This window comes from Passer montanus, unplaced genomic scaffold (genome assembly GCF_014805655.1).
Source record: "Passer montanus isolate IOZ18808 unplaced genomic scaffold, ASM1480565v1 scaffold5, whole genome shotgun sequence".
Lineage (NCBI taxonomy): Eukaryota > Metazoa > Chordata > Aves > Passeriformes > Passeridae > Passer > Passer montanus.
The window spans coordinates 3,145,032-3,164,279 of NW_024369929.1; the positions used below are offsets into that span (position 1 = coordinate 3,145,032).

At 40.7% G+C, this 19,248-nt stretch overlaps 1 protein-coding gene across 1 annotated transcript in view; it reads left to right on the plus strand.

The window, feature by feature from the left end:
* TRPM1 (transient receptor potential cation channel subfamily M member 1) overlaps nucleotides 1-11,171 on the plus strand; it is an 88,537-nt gene extending 77,366 nt beyond the window's left edge. The window contains exons 24-27 of the mRNA XM_039723559.1: nucleotides 3,347-3,491; nucleotides 5,627-5,826; nucleotides 6,897-7,029; nucleotides 8,873-11,171. Of these exons, the coding sequence (XP_039579493.1) occupies nucleotides 3,347-3,491; nucleotides 5,627-5,826; nucleotides 6,897-7,029; nucleotides 8,873-10,136 (1,742 nt within the window). The 3' untranslated portion in view covers nucleotides 10,137-11,171. The remainder of the gene's footprint in view (nucleotides 1-3,346; nucleotides 3,492-5,626; nucleotides 5,827-6,896; nucleotides 7,030-8,872) is intronic.
* Nucleotides 11,172-19,248: the final 8,077 nt, after the last annotated feature.

Consider the following 19,248-nt stretch of genomic DNA (forward strand, 5'->3'; position numbering starts at 1 on the left):
CAATTTTCTCTTCTCCACCCGCATGTCTGCACTCTTGGTTGATATTCAAATTCAGTTAACACAGGAAGGGATGTAGCCCAGAATATTCTCCTGTCCAACAGTGTGGCAGTGTTCTAGTTTACTTGCAGGGATCAACAGAGATCTGTCTGAAATGTTCTTTTCATTCAAAGGTTTACTAAGAGTCAGTTCTAACAGAAGAAGAAAAGAAATAAATTCCTTGTGCAGGGAGGTTAAAACGCACATATCCTTTCATCTCCAACTCACAAGCAATGAGCTCATACATTTTTACTCCCAGTCATACATCTGTCTGCTTTCACAAACGTTTCCATTTCATTAATCACTCATGTTGTTCTTTTCTACACCTGTGGGAAAACAAAACAAAAAAAAAAAGCAAACTCCACTTGATTATCTTTGGATGTGGAAATAGCCTTTCGTACAGGAATCCTGCACACTTTAAAAAAATACCTGTCAGTATTTTAAAGGAGATGTAAGCTGTCCTGTTACTGCTAATTTTGTGGTAATATTTGAAATTTGTATGACAGTCCAATGTGCAGCTGGCCTCCTCTAGTGTGTATCATGTAGTTTGCACTTTATCTGAAATAACACAAGCTGTGGTTCTCTGTAAACACACCACAAAAGCAGCCTCAGAAGTCATTGGGGAGTAATGCCTATGGGCAGTCTAATATGACTCTGACTCAAGAGCTAATGGCTGGTTTTGGCAAAGTCCAGGGATGTAAACAATTTACAGCAAAAGTATTTCATCAAATTTTCCTTCAGAAAGAAGGCAGTTGGACTTGGTCAGTAGCTTCTCTGAGGATCAGGAGAATCCTATAGACTCATCCGGAGATCACAAGTCACAGAATTTGCTGGGCTTGGAAGGTACCTTTGGAGATCATCCAGTTGAACTTTCCTGCTCCAAACAGGGTAAATTAGATTTATCCCAGATTGCTTAGGGACTGTCCAGTGATGTTTACAGTATCTTGAAGGATGAAGACTGTGCAGCCTCTCTGGACAACCCGGTTTAAACGGAATTGTCCATCTTTCCCCTTTGCCCACTGCTGCTTCTCCTTTCACTGAGAAGAGTCTGGCCCTGTGTTCTTTTCTCCCACATAATCAGGTATTTATAACATTGGTAAGATCCCCTTGATCTTCTCTAGACTAAATTATCCCAACTTTCTCAGTCTTGCCTCATTTGTCAGATAGTCCAATCTCCTCAATAATCCCTGTGGCCATGACTGGACTATTCTGATATGTCTATGCCTGATTTCTATGGGGGAGCTGAGAACCACACAATTCCAGATGTGGTTTCACCAAATCTGAGTACAGGCAAATAATTACCTCCCTTAATTTGCTGCTAACACTTTCCCTAATGCACCCAGGAAGCTCTTGTGTGGTTCACTCTCTTTAGAACATGTGCACAAGCAAGAAGTTATCAGCATCTTGTACTCAACAGTGTCATATTTTTAAACAATAAAGAAGCCTGGTTGAGTCTCTTTCAATAGTGTGACTTTTCTTACCAGCATTTAGGAATTGGCAGGCAAGTATCCAGACTGGTGGTCAAAATGGGCATTGATGATACTGATATTTTTACAGTGTAAAATAGCGTGCCTATTAGTGGAAATGTAGCTATTCAAAAGAAACAGCTGACAGATTCAAAGCCAGGGTGATTGAAAAAAAAAGAGAAAAAAAAAGGGGAAAAAAAGAAAACATGTTTCCATAATAACTGAAAGAATGAGTTTTGTGTGATAATTTTGAGTTGCTTTGTGTTGACGGCCAGTTTTGTTTACTTGCCAGAAATATCATGTATATTTAAATGATCATCTGCCAGAAGCATTTGTGATATATTATTATCATTAGTTTGCTGCCATGTGTAACATTTGGGGATAACAGCATGGAAAGGAAATTGCAGAATACAATGCATTTTTAACAAAGACGTTTTTTCTCAGCGTATGTCTCTACTGTTCTGACATTTGAGTTGCTTATCTTTTCTTGGCAACAGAACTGTATTTCCAATCATCTTTTTTAGGGTTCTGTTTATTATTGTATTGTTTTCTTTTTTCTCTCCCTGCCTCCTTTTCTATTCCATTCCTTTGGCCTGGTGTTCAGTCTATGCCATGGAAATCAATCGTAAGTCTCTGGGGAGAGCTGATTATCTCATTTAGCTGAATGTGTTCATTAATGTTTTTCTTGACTAGTTACTCATATCATAATTACAGCACTCATGCAATAGTCAGGTGAGAATGTTGTTTTTCTACTGTAATAGTTTCATTAGAAAATAAGCAGAGGAAAGATATTTTAATACAAAATGCAGATCAGAAGTTTTAGCTGAGTTGAAGTTGTTGCTATGACTTGTTTCTAGTGCACCAACAGTAAAATAATTGGGTTTTTAAATTATGATGCATAAGTGGCATTGTATAACTAATTCCCTCTTATTACCTAGATACAATATTACCGTGGGTTTTGGCATTTGTCCATTGGAATAAAATTAGCATTCACTTAATTTTGTTGCTATACTTCTCTTAGGAGAACGAGGAAAAAATGTAGGTCTGATTTTTGAAAAGCAAGTAAAATAAATGTTAATTACAGTCCAAACAACCCTTTGACACCTTAGTAAATAAGCTTAGTTTGTGTTCAAATATTTTGAAGTATTTTTCAAGTGAGGTTGAAGCATTGTGGTTTTTTGCAAAATGTTTAAAGATACTGAGTTCTTATTCCCATAAACTAAGTCTCTTATGAACTCTGTTAGACTTCACATTTACTTAGATTACAGCTAAAAAACCTGTGGCTGACAAAAACTTTACTGCTACTAAATAGTTCCAAGAATTAGCCTTGTATTTGAAATCGGATATGTTGGCACTGCACTTACAGACAGAACAAAATTGCTGCATTTACCCAACTCCATGACAAGTCTTACCAAGACAATCTATGTAATCTTAGAATTACTTCAGGCAATTGTTTTATATTGGTTTGATCAATAGTCTCAATTTTTGTCCCATTCTCAGTAGTCTTATTTTGCTGTTACTATATACTTTTCATTTTAGAATTGGATCTTTTTGGTAGCATTAACCTGCTGGTACATTAACAGCCCCAGACAGGTCAAGTAATAGTCTGGGATCCATCTAGAGAATCCAGTAAGAATAGAAAGCCACACTGTACAATAAGGAGTTGCCTCTCTGTTCACTAATATGGAAGCAGAATTTGAAGTAGAAATTATACGTACTTGCTCTTGGAAATAAACTGACAAAATTTGGCAACGTTTATGCATGTGTCATCATTAAATAATTGAGAATAGTATTTTTAATTATTAGACAACTTGTGAAAAATATCTTTTCTGTCTTTCCTTCAGCTCCTTGTGGGGACAATCTTTATGATGATGATGGTAAACGCCTCCCTCCATGCATCCCAGGGGCCTGGCTCACTCCTGCTATTATGGCCTGTTACCTTTTGGTAGCAAATATCCTGTTGGTAAACCTGCTGATTGCTGTCTTCAAGTATGTAAACAATCATGCATCTTTGTCTTACTGTCAAGATAAAGTTTCTGTTTGAGCCCATCAGCTGATTCTGCAAGGGTTTGCATTCACTCAGGATCTCATGATTCCATGGGTCTCACTGGCAAATTCTGGCAGCAGGGTGCACCCTGGAGAAGAGTGAGGAAAAGTGGCTGTGGATTTGCCAGCGATTGCAGCAATGGATGTGAGAGAACCTGGCTACCTCCAGTTACCTTCTAATGGATAGTGACAGGCCTCAAGGTTGCTCTGGAAAGATGAGAAATAGGATCCATGAAACCTGGCACACACCTGACAGAAACCCGTGTAGCCACTGGCAGTCACAGCTCTGCGGGAGAGCAGCAGAACAAAACTCTGAACGTCAAAAGCCTGAGGCATTTCCACTACATCATCTGGCTTTTGTCTTGTTTTGTTTTCCATTTAGAAAAAGAAATTAGGGCCTTGCAGAGTCCTTTCATGACCCCAAAAAATAGTCTGTATTGCCTTGAATCATCAGGGAGGATGGCTATGTGTTGCCAAGGTCTGTGGCCAATCCAAGCAGTGTGCAGTATGCACATATCTATATTTAGACTTATCTGGAGTAAAACTAAATAAATTTCTGCTGCTTGTTCTTCCTACCTGCACTTAGGTTGCATGGTTTTCCTTTCATAATGTAGGGATTAAAAAAGTAATGACTTGCTGGCAATACTTTCTGAACATAGCACCTAAGAAAAGCAGGTGATCCATTTTTGTTGCCTTCAAACATGTTGTGTTGGAGGGCTTGTCGATTTGTGTTACAAATGCAAAAAACAGTACTTCGTGTGCCCAGAAATCTGCAGCTCACAAAGCCTGTCTTTCATTTGATGTATGTAGCTTAAAAGGTCATGAATTTAAAGTACTCAAATGCCAGTCACATAGCTGGGGAGAAGGGGAAGAATCTTACAATGGTAGCTATTATTGGCTGGAGGACCAAGGAATCAGCAGTTTGGGAAGTAGGTCATGCTGTTAACTCCTGCCATCCCAGCCTGCTTCACAGGGATGAGATCTAGCTGGGGAATTCCTGCTGTAAAGTAGACACGGAATGAAGACATTGTTATTTTTCATAGATCACAGTCTCATGAAACTAAAAGGAAGTTTCAGTATCATCACCATCATAGAAGTACAGTGAGCTGTCTGAAGATACTTTAAAATAGACTTAACCTAAAGAAAGTAAAATCTATGTGTACACAGGAATTCTTTGGTTTCAAAGAGATGTTTTAACTGGTTTTATGAATGTAGATATTCTAAAGCACATAGAGTTAGGAAATAAGTGGACAGAAAATATAAAAAGGAAGTTTCAGTATCATCACCATCATAGAAGTACAGTGAGCTGTCTGAAGATACTTTAAAATATCTTGAAAAGCCTTTTCTTAGACAGAATATCAAGTCTGCTTTCTCTTAGTTGGTATTTCATAACTGTGACTATTGTTATCTCTGGATTGACTCCTGTCAATATCAACTGAATTTCAAAATTAAACATCTTTAAAACACACCTTACTTTGCTGTAAAAATGATAAAACTTCCAAGTATAATTTTCTTTACAAGGATGTGCACCATGTTTTCGAATCAGAAGTTTGAGGGAATAAAGTTTGAATTTAGGACATTCAGTGAAAACTTGAAAAGTCTTCTATGTAGGTCAAGCTGATTAGCATATTAAAGGCATACTATGTGAAGCTTCTGAGTTTAGCATGCAAACTACTTTTAATGGATTTAATACTTTGTGTAGCGTCAAATACTGGCATGTGTTAAAAGAAATAGTTTATAACCAAGCCCCAAAATACCAATTATGTGATGCATAAATTGTGTGAGTTTCTTTTCACTGGCACCTAAGGGATTTGTACAGTAGGAGCAAATGGTCTGAGAGGACTGTTCTGAGTGGTGCCTGAGGGGTGCAGAGCACCTGCTGTTTGCTGCCTTCAAAAGGAGTAGTGAAATCATGAGTTCAATTTAATCCTTACTTCAGTAGCACCAACTAAGAGCTGAAGCAAGCAAATCCTGTGGCTCCATGAGGTTATTTAGCTGCTGCTTTTTTAACATAGTACTTGCTCAGTGAGAAGCGAGATTAGGAACCTCATAGAAACTGTATCTATGTTTCCTTTCAGCAATACCTTCTTTGAGGTAAAATCAATATCCAACCAAGTCTGGAAGTTCCAGCGGTACCAGCTGATCATGACATTCCATGACAGACCTGTCCTGCCACCACCAATGATTATCTTCAGCCACATCTACATCATCATCAAGCGGATCTGCTGCCGCTGCAGGAAGGGTGATGGAGACCAGGACGAGCGGGACAGGGGACTGAGTATGCAAGAAATCTTCTCTAAATTCAGCTCTTTGCACCATAGTGGCAGAAAGCAGCAGCTTCTACAACACTGAACTGTTTTGTTCACCTTGCCCATCAAGTGGGCCAGTATTTGTATCAAGTATTTGTATTTTAACAGCTCTTGGGCTCTGTGGGTGCCTGAGAATTTGCAACTCTTCTTTAATATGCTTTCTTAAAACAAGATGCTATATACTCAGCCCAGGGGTTTACCAAGTTCTGGTGAAGCCCATATGTTGGGAGGGGCAAATAGGAATTACAGAAGGGATAGAGTTTCAAAAGTCAGCTATAGTGTCACCTCTGTGATTGTGAGGACTGTGAGGGTCCCCACTATCATTTAGAGATTTACCTGTCATTTCACAGGGAAACTGTGAGGATTCTTCTCCTAACATACTCTCTAACTGTCAATTAGTATATGCCTCACAGAAATAATCAGAGGCTCACAACATCCCTCTATTTCTACATTTCATAGGAAACATTTTTGCACAATAGCAAAAAGAAAAAGGAAAAGAGGAAATGTAGCACTGCTTCCAAATGCAAAGAGACAAATCCAGATAATAGATGAATTGTTCCCAAAATTCCCCTTGGATTTTTCTTATGTGATTAGAAATTTCTTAACATCTTATCCAAAGAATATCTGTGAACACTCTGTTAAGTTTATGTGTTGCCTATAACTCCCATACTTTTAAGAATAACACTTGAATGAAGGAACAGTCAAACTGACAGAGATTGCCCAGGTCTTTATCTTGTAAAATCTGGTCAGTTTGTTCAATGCACAGCAGTTAAACAGTGTCAAAGTCATTCAGAACATCAAGCCCCCTGTGGATGGCCATGGAAGCAGATGATGCTGATAATGCATTCCATTGCCTTCACAGCTCTGCCCATCTTTAGCTAAGTGCTCATTGCTTATTTTAAAAAATCATCTGTTCATTTAGTGAGGAGTAGAATCTGCAGTATGGCCATGTCCAAAATAAACTGCTAATTTGGATTTAAACTGTCTGCCAGAAGTTGAGAAAAAGGAAACTCCTCTTTTGTTCTTCTCTTTTGCACAGAGTTATTTCTGAATGATGAAGAGCTAAAAAAACTCTATGAGTTTGAAGAGCAGTGTGTAGAAGAATACTTCCAGGAGAAGGAGGATGAGCAGCAGTCATCTAATGATGAACGCATCAGAGTTACCTCTGAAAGGTACCTGTTGCAACCAAAAAAATCCACTCCATCTGTTGGGAACAGTCTTTTTAATATCTTATTTATACCCATGGTTGAGTGAAAACACAAAAGATTTAGATCTTGAAGAAAGCCACCACCAACTCAGAAACTGATCTGAATCCCAAATAACTATCTGAGCAGGTGCATCTCTCAAAACAGCAAACTTCTTGTTATTCCTTCTGTTATGTCACTAAATCTGGTGGTTTGGGTACCTTTGTTGTAAGAACATCTTTGCTTATGATGAATTTTATACCTCTTATCCATCTGAGGATCACAGTGATGCTTTTTATCCATTTGAGAAAATCACTGCTTGTTGAGCTTCCAACAGTTCATCCAACCATGAGAAACATGTTGGAGCTTAATGACAAAAGCACTGAGGGTTCTTCCCTTGGACCTGTGGTTTACATTAGGGTCTGGCACTCACAACTGCTGAATTTTAATCTCTGCCACAGATTCTCTTGCAGGCTTTGAACAAGGCATTTAGCTTTTCAGTATGAACTTCCCCATTTAAAAGATGGGGAATATTCTCATGTTAATCATTATGCTTGCTCTGAGGACTAGGTAATGTTTGCACATTGCTGTGTAAGCACACAGTGCTAATGGCAGCAGCCTTTTTTACCAGGTCACTTGGCAGGACTGTTCCCAAAGGCTCTGCCTATTCTGTCAGTAGATCTAAGTAAGTCAAGAGATGGGTACTTTTATCACTTCCTTGAATTGAAAAAAAATTCTCCTTGTAATGAAAATAATACACATTTTAAACACTCTTTCACCTTACTCTACCTCACAGTGTTCTGTTGATTAAATACTCCACATACATATTTATCTATATATCTATTTTTAACATTTGTTATGGATTTGCTCTGTGAGCCATATAATTCTTTAATAGATAAAATTATTTCTATTGAGAGAGGCCCTGAACATCTTGCATTATTATATTTGAAATTTGAGAATAGAGAAGTAAATTAAACCTGCTACATATATTCTATTACACTGGTTATCCATGGCAATTTGTCAGATTCCTAGGTATTGTGGCAGAGACTAAAGCAGGGCTGATAAGCCTCACTGATTCACTATGGTCTATGGCCACAAAGCAGATTTGCTTATTTCTCATGGCTCCTTGCTCCAGATGCTTTGTTATCTTTTGTGTATGCGAGCAAGAAAATGTTCATGTAATTTCCCAGTAGATTTATTAGTATATGATCTCTAAGCCACATTCCAGTCAATTATCTTTATATGCATTTTTCTAGTGCCATCACATCCACAACAATATAAATGATAAGAAGAAAATGGGAAAAAGTATTATTTTAATTGAACTAGACAATAGTTCCACTCATTCAGCTGATACAAAATAGAAAGGTATTTCAAGAGCAAAAGCAATCCCATCAACACCAGAATATGTTGCTCTCTCATACAGCTGCAGAACCTGTTTTACAACATGCTTTGATGCTATTTTAAGTCACCCTGTGAGCATGTCTTTAGAAAGTACTTTTCATGTAATTAATTTGATGCGTCACAGTGAAAGAGAACAACTGAGCACACGGTGGGTGGCAGACGCAGAAATGTTAACAGAAGTCTGTCCCTAAGGGCTCTCCTGCCATGAATATAAGGGCAAAGTTCAAATACCCCTCTAATATGGTGTACAGAAAGCATAGATAACAAGAAAATGCTCGCGCTTTTGTTGCTACCCATAGGAAAAAAGAACAAGGCATGATACACACCACAAAACTCTGCCTTAGGAAGAAATCAGGCGCTGGGTGCCTATAGTGGGTTACTGCACCATTCTACACGTTCTGTTCTCTGCTTCCTTTTTTATGCTCCACAGAGTTGAAAATATGTCGATGAGGCTAGAAGAAGTGAATGAAAGAGAACACTTTATGAAAGCTTCTCTCCAGACAGTCGACCTGCGGCTCTCCCAGCTGGAGGAGCTCTCCGGTCGGATGGTGAATGCCCTGGAGAAGCTGGCGGGCGTCGACAAATCCGAGCTGACGTACACGCGCTCGCGGGCCTCGTCAGAGTGTGATGCTGCCTATCTCCTGAGGCAGAGCAGTGTCAACAGCTCCGATGGCTACAGCATGTACAAATACCACATCAGCGGTGACGAGCTGACCTACGATGACAGCACCACGCCTATGTCACCAGCCATGCGTCAAAAAGCCCACTCTATTGGTACCAAAGAAGATGGAGCAGACCCAAGGATGCTGGTTCCAGAACACCAAACTGGACTTCATAGCTCGAGTCCTAATGCAGTTGCTACAGCAGATCACAGTAAATCTACGTTAGAAATTGCACAGACTGTTTCCAGAGCTCATTCTGGTACAGGCAGTTTGGGGAGTGAAAAGCAGGGGGTTTTCAGTAGCGATGGAATGATTCCTCAAAGTGTAAACCAGATGAATGCTGTTACAAACAGCCAGTCAGTAGCAGGACCAGATTTTCAGAACACTCAGTTAAAAGTAGCACGTACCAAGTTAGAAGCAACCATCTCTTATCCCTTGGACAAATCCAAAGCAATGCGCTATTTTCCTCCTGAAACTTTCAGTGCTTGTCAAACCACTATGATGAAGTCAAGGAGCTTTATTTTTGCACAAGGTGGAAAGCTGGTTGGAGGAGTTAACAACTGGACCTCGGAGTACAGTACCATCATGGATCAGGTGTGTCCTTCTACAATTGAACAGTGGGCCACGGAGTGGAAATACGAAGTTGAGCAGCAGCTTTCTCAAGAGCGTCCTCCAGAATACCCTGGGTTGATCTCTGAAGCAGAAAGGCAAGCAGAGGAGAAGCAGATGGACACAGATGATGATTGTAATGTTGGTGAAGCAGGTATGAGTGCCTCTTACACCTCTATGCCTGCCCCTGTCAAGGCTGAGAAGGAGAATTTCCTGTCAGCAAAGCCCGAAAGGACTCCTGGGTTCCCATCAGTGCGCTCCAAGAGTTTGCACAGCCATTCCCGGAAAGCCAAGTCTGTGAAGGACAAATTAAATAGACCAGGACATGCCAGCAGTGTAACTAATTTGGTGGTAGCATTTGGCAGTGCAACAGAAGAACAGAAAACCAGGCAAGAAAATGCATCCACAGAAACTGAATGTTAAAGTGGCTTATGGCCCCTGTTTTACCAACAGTTGAGAAAGCAGAGTGACTAATTGAACAAATTAGGGATTTTCAAATTAATTTCTAAAGAAGAATTGTGAATATATGTATTTCTCTTCTTTTAAACTTAATAGATACATGTTGTGTTCTTAAATAAATGCTTGCTGGGTTGGGTGAAAGGGAGATGTTTTCTCAGGGGCAGATAAAAAGTAGGTACAGTCCACAGATGCCAACTATATAGATATTCATTTGTACCAATTCAGTCTCCCTCATAAGCTCATTTACTGACAAGCTCATTATAAAAGCTCTTAGAGGAAGAGCAATATTATAATGCAATAACTTTATCAGAAGATTTCTCAAACTGAACACATTTTTAACCAGTCTTAGTCTTATCCTTATTTATGCAGCTGGTTTCTTTGTAGCCATGGTGTATTTCAGATCAAAACAATATTGTTGGAGGCAAGGAAAAATTATGCAGTCCCCTCTTTCACTTCTGATTTCATGCATGCTGCTTAGCTTCTCTTTCAGAATGGCATGACATGGCAGTTCTCATCCACTGAAATAGGTCAGAGTGGCAAAATACAGTTGTGTTTGGAGAAGTCTGACCTGGAAAGCCATGTGTACACATGTTCTTAATCTGTCCTTGAACTTCAGTGGCATAATCTTGCTTTCAGGATCACATCTGTCCCCAGCCCAAAACATGCTGACAGCCTTAAACTGTTGAAAAACAGTGATCATTGTTTCAAAATGTTTAGGGAGATTCTAATAATATCAAATACATGGATATTTTAATAATAGAAATCCAAGATCTGCATTAGTGTTTTGTATAAATGAGGATTACAACTGAAGTCTCTGTAGACTTAGAATAAGATTCTGACTTCTCTTAGATGCCTGCAAGGGAAAACAAATCAAAACAGAACAGGAAAGGTGTTCTGATCAGGTGAGATCAAAATATAGCTGATCTTTGTTTGAAACAAATCTAGTGTGACAAAAATTCATCTTCCATTTTGCAATTTCATTATGACATATGAGGAACAAGTAACAGTTTCTAGGAGTCTGTCTAAACAAGATATAGATTTTCCAGACCAGAGTAGAAATTTTGTACATTTTCTTGAGTAAATTTCAAAAACAAATGTCAAAGGAGAAAAAAGTCTCTGCAGCAAAAGCGTTTTGAGGACTAAGAGTGGAAATCAACATCTGTAGTTAGATGTATCCAGAGCACTTGTCTCTGCAGTGGTATTCTAAGTACTAGGTTTTGATAATTTTCTTCATAATAGCAGGGTGTTACTTGGGTCATTCTTCCCTGTTAAGTGTTAGGAACTTTGATTTTCCAAATATTCAGCACTTCTCTTCGCAGGGGATACTTACCACTGGGCAGACAATTTTGAAAATGAGTTAAAGGCAGAATATTGGTCAAAGGTTTATGCTTAACTCATTACCTGTCAGGACTCATTCATACACTATTTTGAAAAGATGTAATTTCTTTTTTCACTCACTATCAGCCCCACAGTGCAGGCCTCAATTGGCATTGTCCTCCTTGACAATGATGCTTACAGCATTTTGAAATGCAGAGGCTGGTGGAAGACTCTATACCTGCATTAATGGTATCTGGTTTGCATTGTTTGCATTGTATTTTCATACTCCATCCATACTTTTACCCTGAAGTACTGTTACCAGACTGAATGATCAGGGAAAGTGCACAGACATTTCACAGAGTTCAGTCATCATTTCTTTTGGATTTTTGCTATCTTGGTTCTTACCAGCAGGTTTACTTGCTTCCCTGCTGTTGGAACAGTGTTGACATTTTGCTTTTTATGTGGGCTTCTCTTTTCTTCAACTTAGGGAACTTGACATTTTGTAAAAACAGAATGACATTTGAAATTGTTTCACTTCCATGTTTACTTCTGTGTTACCATTCTGTGCAACTACATAGCCATTGTGTATATGTGGTTAAAATAGCCTCCAGTTTGCCAATGCCTTTTTTTTGTTTGCCTGCACATTCACCAGAAATGGATTCATTAACAAACACAAAGGGATGCAGCTTTTCAGCACTGTGCTAAACAAGCAGTATGCATTGTGGAATGGAATACAGTGTGTTGCATACCTCTTGTTACATTGTCTTTATAAAATGTGTGTTAATCATGCTTTTGACCACTTAATTTTTTTAGCACTTACATTGAAAATTTATTTGATAGCATGTAGATTTCAAACAAAAATATTTTTCCTTTGTATTTATATATTTCCTTTGTGTAAAAATATTTATAAAGAAACGTGAAAAATATGGTAAATTAATTCAATATACCAATTTTTTCTCTATAATGTCAAAATACTTCACTAATCTGTTTCTTCTTATGCAGTGCATGGGACAAACATCTTCTAAGCAAATTTTTTTTTCTTAACAGTTGCCAGTAATTTTTCATGAAATTTTCTATAGAGGGATGATTTTAAGAGGTTGCATATTTTCTGTGCTCTCACACAGCATGAAATGAATGACAATTTCTCTGTCATTACATGTGAAGTAACAACACTGGCTTTGGCAGAGTCATTTTAGACAAACAGCCATTTTAATAAGATTTAAATATGGTTCTGTATGTGCATAGAAGACTAATAATAGATTTGGAGCTCACTAAGCAGAATAATGACCAACACATTTGCATGTCTGCCTCCATGCTTTCTTGAATACTGGCTGAAAGGATGCAGGCAGAGAATTTGCATTTCTGAAGAGGCATGTTTAATACTGCTTTTCAGGAAGATGTGTCCCCCTTCACTGCTAAGCATGTGGTGACTTCACAGCAATGTCACTGTGAATTCCATTGCCATGATTTATTATGTGCTTGACCTATACTGAAGCAGGTCAAGCTGAAAGGGTGTGTACTCCAGGGCTATGTCTATGCAGAGATATTACTCTGAGGTAATTCAAATTTGTTCACCTTACAGTATCTTGCAATACAAACATTTCCCTTTCCCTCAAGGCAAATGTTTTCAACACAGTGACTAATTGTCATATTCACAAAGGCAGGTTCATGACCCTACCACCTGATTCCATGAATTACCCCTTTTTACATTGCATCATTCAGGGACTAGCTTAACTTTGCCCTCACAAACCTCTCCTGTTGCAGTCACTCTATCAATTTTAGAAGCTGGAGATCAATACCTGAGAATCAAGAAAGCCCATTTTCCGTATTATTTACTAATTCATTAAAGTAGCCATTGAAACCTTCCAACTGTGGTTTCTCCATGCTGCTTATTTGGATGCTTTCCAAGGTTCTGTGCTTGACATCTTCAGCAAAATATTTATCTGTTCTTCTAAATAAAAAAAAAGAAGAACACATCTGCAAGGCCTTGTCAGGAAACAGGGACATGAGAAAGGTGCATGACCAAGGATGTTAACAGGATCATTTCATTAGCTCTGCAAGATGAATAACAGGACAGTGCCCTGTTACAGGTGTTGTGGGCTGACCCAAAGCCAGTGTGCTGCTGGAGCCCTTCGTGTGGAGCAGGTGAGTTTTCCAAATGACAGCAGTCCTTGGACATGGTGCTGGGGTCCCACAGATGCTTCTGCAGCACTGTCCTGCCCAGCAGGTCACTTCTGCCTGAATTAGTGTTGCACTCAAAAGATGTTGGGAGCCTTGGATGTAAAGTTGACAATTTATTGTTAGTGTAAAAAGTTTTAACAGTCTAATATATGAATTGTTATTAGTTTAGATCCATCTAATTAGAGAAGAGACGAGAACAGAAAAGAATACTAGTATGCTACTAATGGTAAATCAGAAAAGGCTAAAGTTATTCAATGCACACTTCCTACTATCTACCCCTTATTTTGATGATTATTGGCACCTGCTCTGATCCTCTGGGTCTAATGGTCAGTGGCTACAGTGAGGATAGTGAGGACATACTGCCAGCTGTCAGCATTCCAGGTCCTTTGTAGGGTAAGCATGAATTCATGTTGTTTCTGTGTCCTTATTTTTTGCTACTTTAGGGGCATTTTTAAGAGAGCTACAAAGTTATATCTTGTTTTTCATCACTGACCTTTAAATCCTACAAATAAACCTGAATTTTCTCATCATTAGAAAAATTGTTTTCACATCTAAACAAACGAGGGACAGCTCGAGGCAGGTTAAGGCAAGTTCAGACAAAGCAGTCCTGACAAGCCTCAGTCCTGAGGCCTTACAAAGTCAGCATAAAGCCTGTGGCCTGTTACTAGCAGTGACAATTAGCCTCTATTTGCTGGGTTATGAGGCTAAATTAGCCCTAGGGATGTTTTCTTCTCATTGCAACCATTGCAAATAAATATTTACCACATGCAGCAGTCACCTAAGCTGAAAATTCAGCCTAATGGTGGATTTTGATCCCTTCTTTTGATCCAGCATCAGACAGGAAGGCAAAAGTGATGTAAGGACCTGGTTGATGTGGCCATTTAAAGACCATTTCAAATTGTGCCAGGCACAGGAGTTTGGGGTAGGCATAAAACATAAAACAGCATTGTAAAACAGTACTTTGCATTGTAGGCTGACAAACCACAAACCTTGGGAGAAGTGAGATAAAGACTACAGATTTTCTTAAAACTGCAATTTTATTTTGGTTTTTTTTTCAACTTTTAGCCTTATCTGCAGAGTTTGTTATGGCAAAGTGGTACTCTATGGTTGATTCCCTCTATCTTTACAATGTATGTAAGGTATGTCTTCATAACAGGCTTTAAATTATTCTTTGCAGATGTTTAGCTGAAATATTTAAATGCTGGTATCCACCTACTGCTTGGTGTTGGAGTAATGGAAAAGAGGGTGCATAATTTCATGTGCCTGCTCCTCTTTTGTCTCTGCAGCATGAACCCCCAGTAAAACCACAGCGCTCCATCCTGCATGGCTCTAGATGCAAGCATCTCCCTTTGCTTGCCCTAACTGTACTGCTGTGCTCAGCAAGCTATCACCTGAGCAAACCAACAGCCTTCAACAAGGGCCATGGAAATAGATTTGATTCTAGTTTAGAAGCACCAGTAATGTAATAGTCACTATCACAACACCTGTGTGAAATAGTCTGAGCCAAGGCAGAACACTGTGCTGTGAACAGCACCCAATAACTCCAGGAAAGCAATACCTGCACAATGGTGAACAAGGAAAGTACCCTTACCTGGCATAGCAAAGTTCCATATCATTAAACCTCCCTACAAAGAAAACAGCCTCCACTTCACAGCTGTGCCTTGCAAAGGAGGCTTCTTTCCTGAGATACCTCAAGAAACAAAAACTTCTGCAGAGTTTTTATGTCTTTTATATTTGGCCAAGACTGTCAAATTTGCTGTTTTATGTAAGTAAACACATTTTAAATATTTAAATATTCTTCTCCTAGGTCTTCATCAAGGACATTCAGGAACAACTGGGGTTTTTTACCAACTGCTTAATAAATTTAAGGCATTGTGTTTTTATTCTGTGAGAGGTAATACAGATCTGTAGGGCTGGCTCCCTCACAAGTCCCCAGAGTCCCACACTTCTGAGTGCAGGCTGAGGCAACCTGGGTGCACAAACTATTGAGTGCACAAGTAGAGAGGTGTCCAGGTAAAGTAATAAACTGTACCACTTTCAGGGAAAAATAGAACTTACTTTCATCAGTGAATCCCTGACTTTGCAGGCTTGCTGCACACTTGCTTTAGCTCTGGGCACATAGCTCTGCTGTGAAATCAGACAACACTTGTGTCTTTTTTGTCTTGGAGTTCAATAATTGAACCAGTCTTCAGAGAGCTATGAAAACATGGAAGTTGCCATAGAAATACGGGCCTGGAAGAGATCATCTGCACTAGGCAAGTTCAGCTATGTCAATAGCATCAGTGGCAGATGGTGGTCTAACCTGTTCTTGAACATGCCTAATGAAAGCCATTCTCTAATCTGCTGAGAGATCAAAAGGGACCATTGTGAAAATCTGTTCTGATTTAACCCCAGCCCTCATGCACTGCATAAGCCAAAGCACTTCCCCAGCCACAGAGCTGCCTTGGGAGGTTGTAGCAGAACTTTTAGGAAGGTGCCTAATCTGAGTGTGCACTGAACACAGCAGGGTATGCAGCCCAGCCGTCTCTAACAGATAATTATCTGCGCTGTCACACTGTCACTGTGTGTAAAAAGAGCCCTGACAGACAAGCACACAGTCTTGGGGGTGATACCACTGGGAGAGCAGGCCAGGCTGCTTCTCAGAGAGAGTGGCCAAGAAAGGGTCCTGGTCAGGCTAGCACACAGGAGATACCACTGAATAACAAGGTAGAGGCAAGGAAAATAACTGTGCTGACTAAAAAAATTATTTTTTAATTAATGAGAATAACACCAGACATCTGCAGTCTTTTCAGTTCAGCTGGCTTTGTTGCATAGCTGTCTTCCCACCATTATTTCAAGACTGCTCTCATAGAACAAAGGCATTCTCAAAAATCTCTGGCTTAGCAGAACTGTTTGAAAAAAGTGAGTATGTGAAGCAGAGCTGGGATGGCCAGAGATGGGCAGGCAGTTGAGTTCATTTTCAAAAAGGAGCCAGAGGATTTCCCTGCCTGTCCTGCCTGACCTTTTGCCTTGTCTGCCCTGCCCTGCCTGCCTACCCTGCTCTACTTGCCTGTCCTGCTCTGCCTGTCTGTATCTCACTGCAAGTTGTGACAATTAACTTGCTTCTCCAAAGTACTCAATTCTGCCAAATCAGCCTTCTTCTCCTACTGGCACAGAACTCTTTCAGTGGAAACTTGTAACCAGTTCCAGTAACAATCCTCATAAATCTTGTGAGAGATTAGTTTTGATTTTGTTTGCTCCTTTTCAGAACAGCACTGCAATTTCAATGTGTCAGTTCAGTCCTTACTGGAAATTTTTGCTATCCTGTGATCATCCTCTCATGAGTAAGATTGTTTTTACAGCTACTCCTAAAAAGTCTCTGTGCTGATGGAGAAACACTCTTGTAATTCTGATATGGTGCAAATAATCATCATTTTTAATATCACTGGCAAATTTATTATGTGCAGTTTCAAGTCTGGGCAATTTCTGCCTTCCTCACCCCCTCACTTTCTCTTCTCCCCTTTTTGAGTTAAATTCCCTTTCACCACTGTTCTGAATATGAACAAAAACTTTTAAGAAGGATAAAGATAAGGGCTAGCCCTGCAGTATTTCTCACTTATCAAATGTCCAAAGGATTTAAGTTATGAAAGGGGATGAGAGGAGCTGTGGTTTGCTCTCACAGCTCTCAGCTTTACACCATCTGCAGCACAGTGCACTCCCTAAAATGGACTGGGGCATGAGATCATGCCAGGCTGAATAATCCCACTTAGACAATGATGTTTACAGCCTAAAATAAAAGTGGTGTATGTGAAAATAGAGGATAAAGTGAAGGGCATTGTCTGCCAACAGCAATAAGATGGGACCTTTGTGCAAGGAGGTGCACTTGCTTTGAACAGTACACTGGGATTGGTTTTATCTTCTGTATGTACATGTCCAAGAGCAGGGTGCTCCCTCCTGGGCTGTTGAACAGCATTAAATGTATGCACATGAGCTCTCCTCAGTCTAGGCAGGTGCCAGTGAATTCCCTCCTCACTGTTCAATCAAACCTTTCTCCTGCAATCAGTGGGACAGTTCCTCCAAACTGTGGAATCCAGGCTGTGCCCTAAAGTATGTTCTTTCATTGAACACACACCCTCAGAGTTCACAAAAGATCCCAGGTTCTGTAATGCAATATACTTTCTATTAACGAGGGAAGACCTTGACCTCGCAGCTGTGCTGAGTACTGCGTGTGTCATTTTGTGTCTCAAAATGTGTCCATTTTTCTGGAGTCTTCACCACTATGCTGTAGCAGGCCTTTACAAATGTTACATTGTATGTGAGCTGTTCAATTTTCCTGACAGTATGGCTAACCAAAATTATGCTTTTTAATATGGTGAGGCTACAAAACACCAGCAGTTTGTTTGTCGGGTCCTGGCCTTCAACTCTCACCCCTAATGCATGGTCCCTGCTGTGAACTCTGCTTGGCTCACAGCTGGAACCATGACTGGTGCACCAGCAGCCAGGGGCCAGCCCTTCTCACCCTATTGAACACTTCAGACCTGACTCCAAAATCTGGAGAGACCTGCTGCTTTCCCTTGTGACTGGATTATCAGCAGGAGAACCAGACCCTCCCCCTTCGTTAGATCTCACAGCTGACAGACCATGTATTCCTGATCTAGGGTTCTCCATTAAACCACATTTCCACCCAAACTGTTGCTTCGTGTAGGAGGTGTTTTCACTGTGGAGGCCGAGTTTAGAGCAGTCATAATAATCACCTGCAGTATGGAGCTTTAGGGCGTCATAGGCCACTAAGCAAACATGAACAGCTACTCAGTTTCCTACTTAAAAGAGATAGCAGTAATGGATTTTGGCAGTTTAGCTAGGTGCCTGTGTTATTTCCATGTCCTGGAGAAGTTCTGGTGAGCAACACGAGTGCCTGGAAAGCTTAAAGGGAGTTACAACGATACTGGATCAACATCCAGCTCCCACAGTCAGCAGGGCTGCTGAGTGGGAGGGTGACTGCAGCAGCTGCCTGGGGCATCATCCAGCCCTCAGAATATGCTGAGTTGGAAGGGACCCACAAGGATTGTGCAGTCCAGCTCCTGGCCCTGCACAGAACCATCCCCAAGAGTCACATCATGTGCCTGAGAGGGCTGCATACACCCCACAGCTGTAATGTGTACAGCTTGCTTCTGTAAAGGGTGACAGGGGGAGAACGCCATAGCAGTAAGCGATCCACAGAATCCCAGAAGGATAAGGGCTTAGGATGGAGCATAGATCATCCAGCTCAAAGCCCTGCCACGGGCAGGGGCACCTCGCTCAAGGCCTTACAGAACCTGGCTGTGAGCGCTGCCAGCGATGGAGCCCCACGACCTCCCTGGGCAGCCTGTGCCAGTGTCTCCCCAGCCCCTCTCTCCCCACGCCGGAGCTGGATTTTACCGCTGCCTTACGAGACAGCCCTGGCTAGCGGCAACTCCTGCAGGCCCCCGAACGCGGGTTTCAGCTCCCGGGGGGCTCTGAGGCCGAGCTGCGGCAATCCCGCAGGCCCGGCGCTGGGCTGCTCCGGGGCAGGACGGGCCGGCGGGGCGCTGACCCGGCCCGGCAGTGCGGCCGTGCCGGG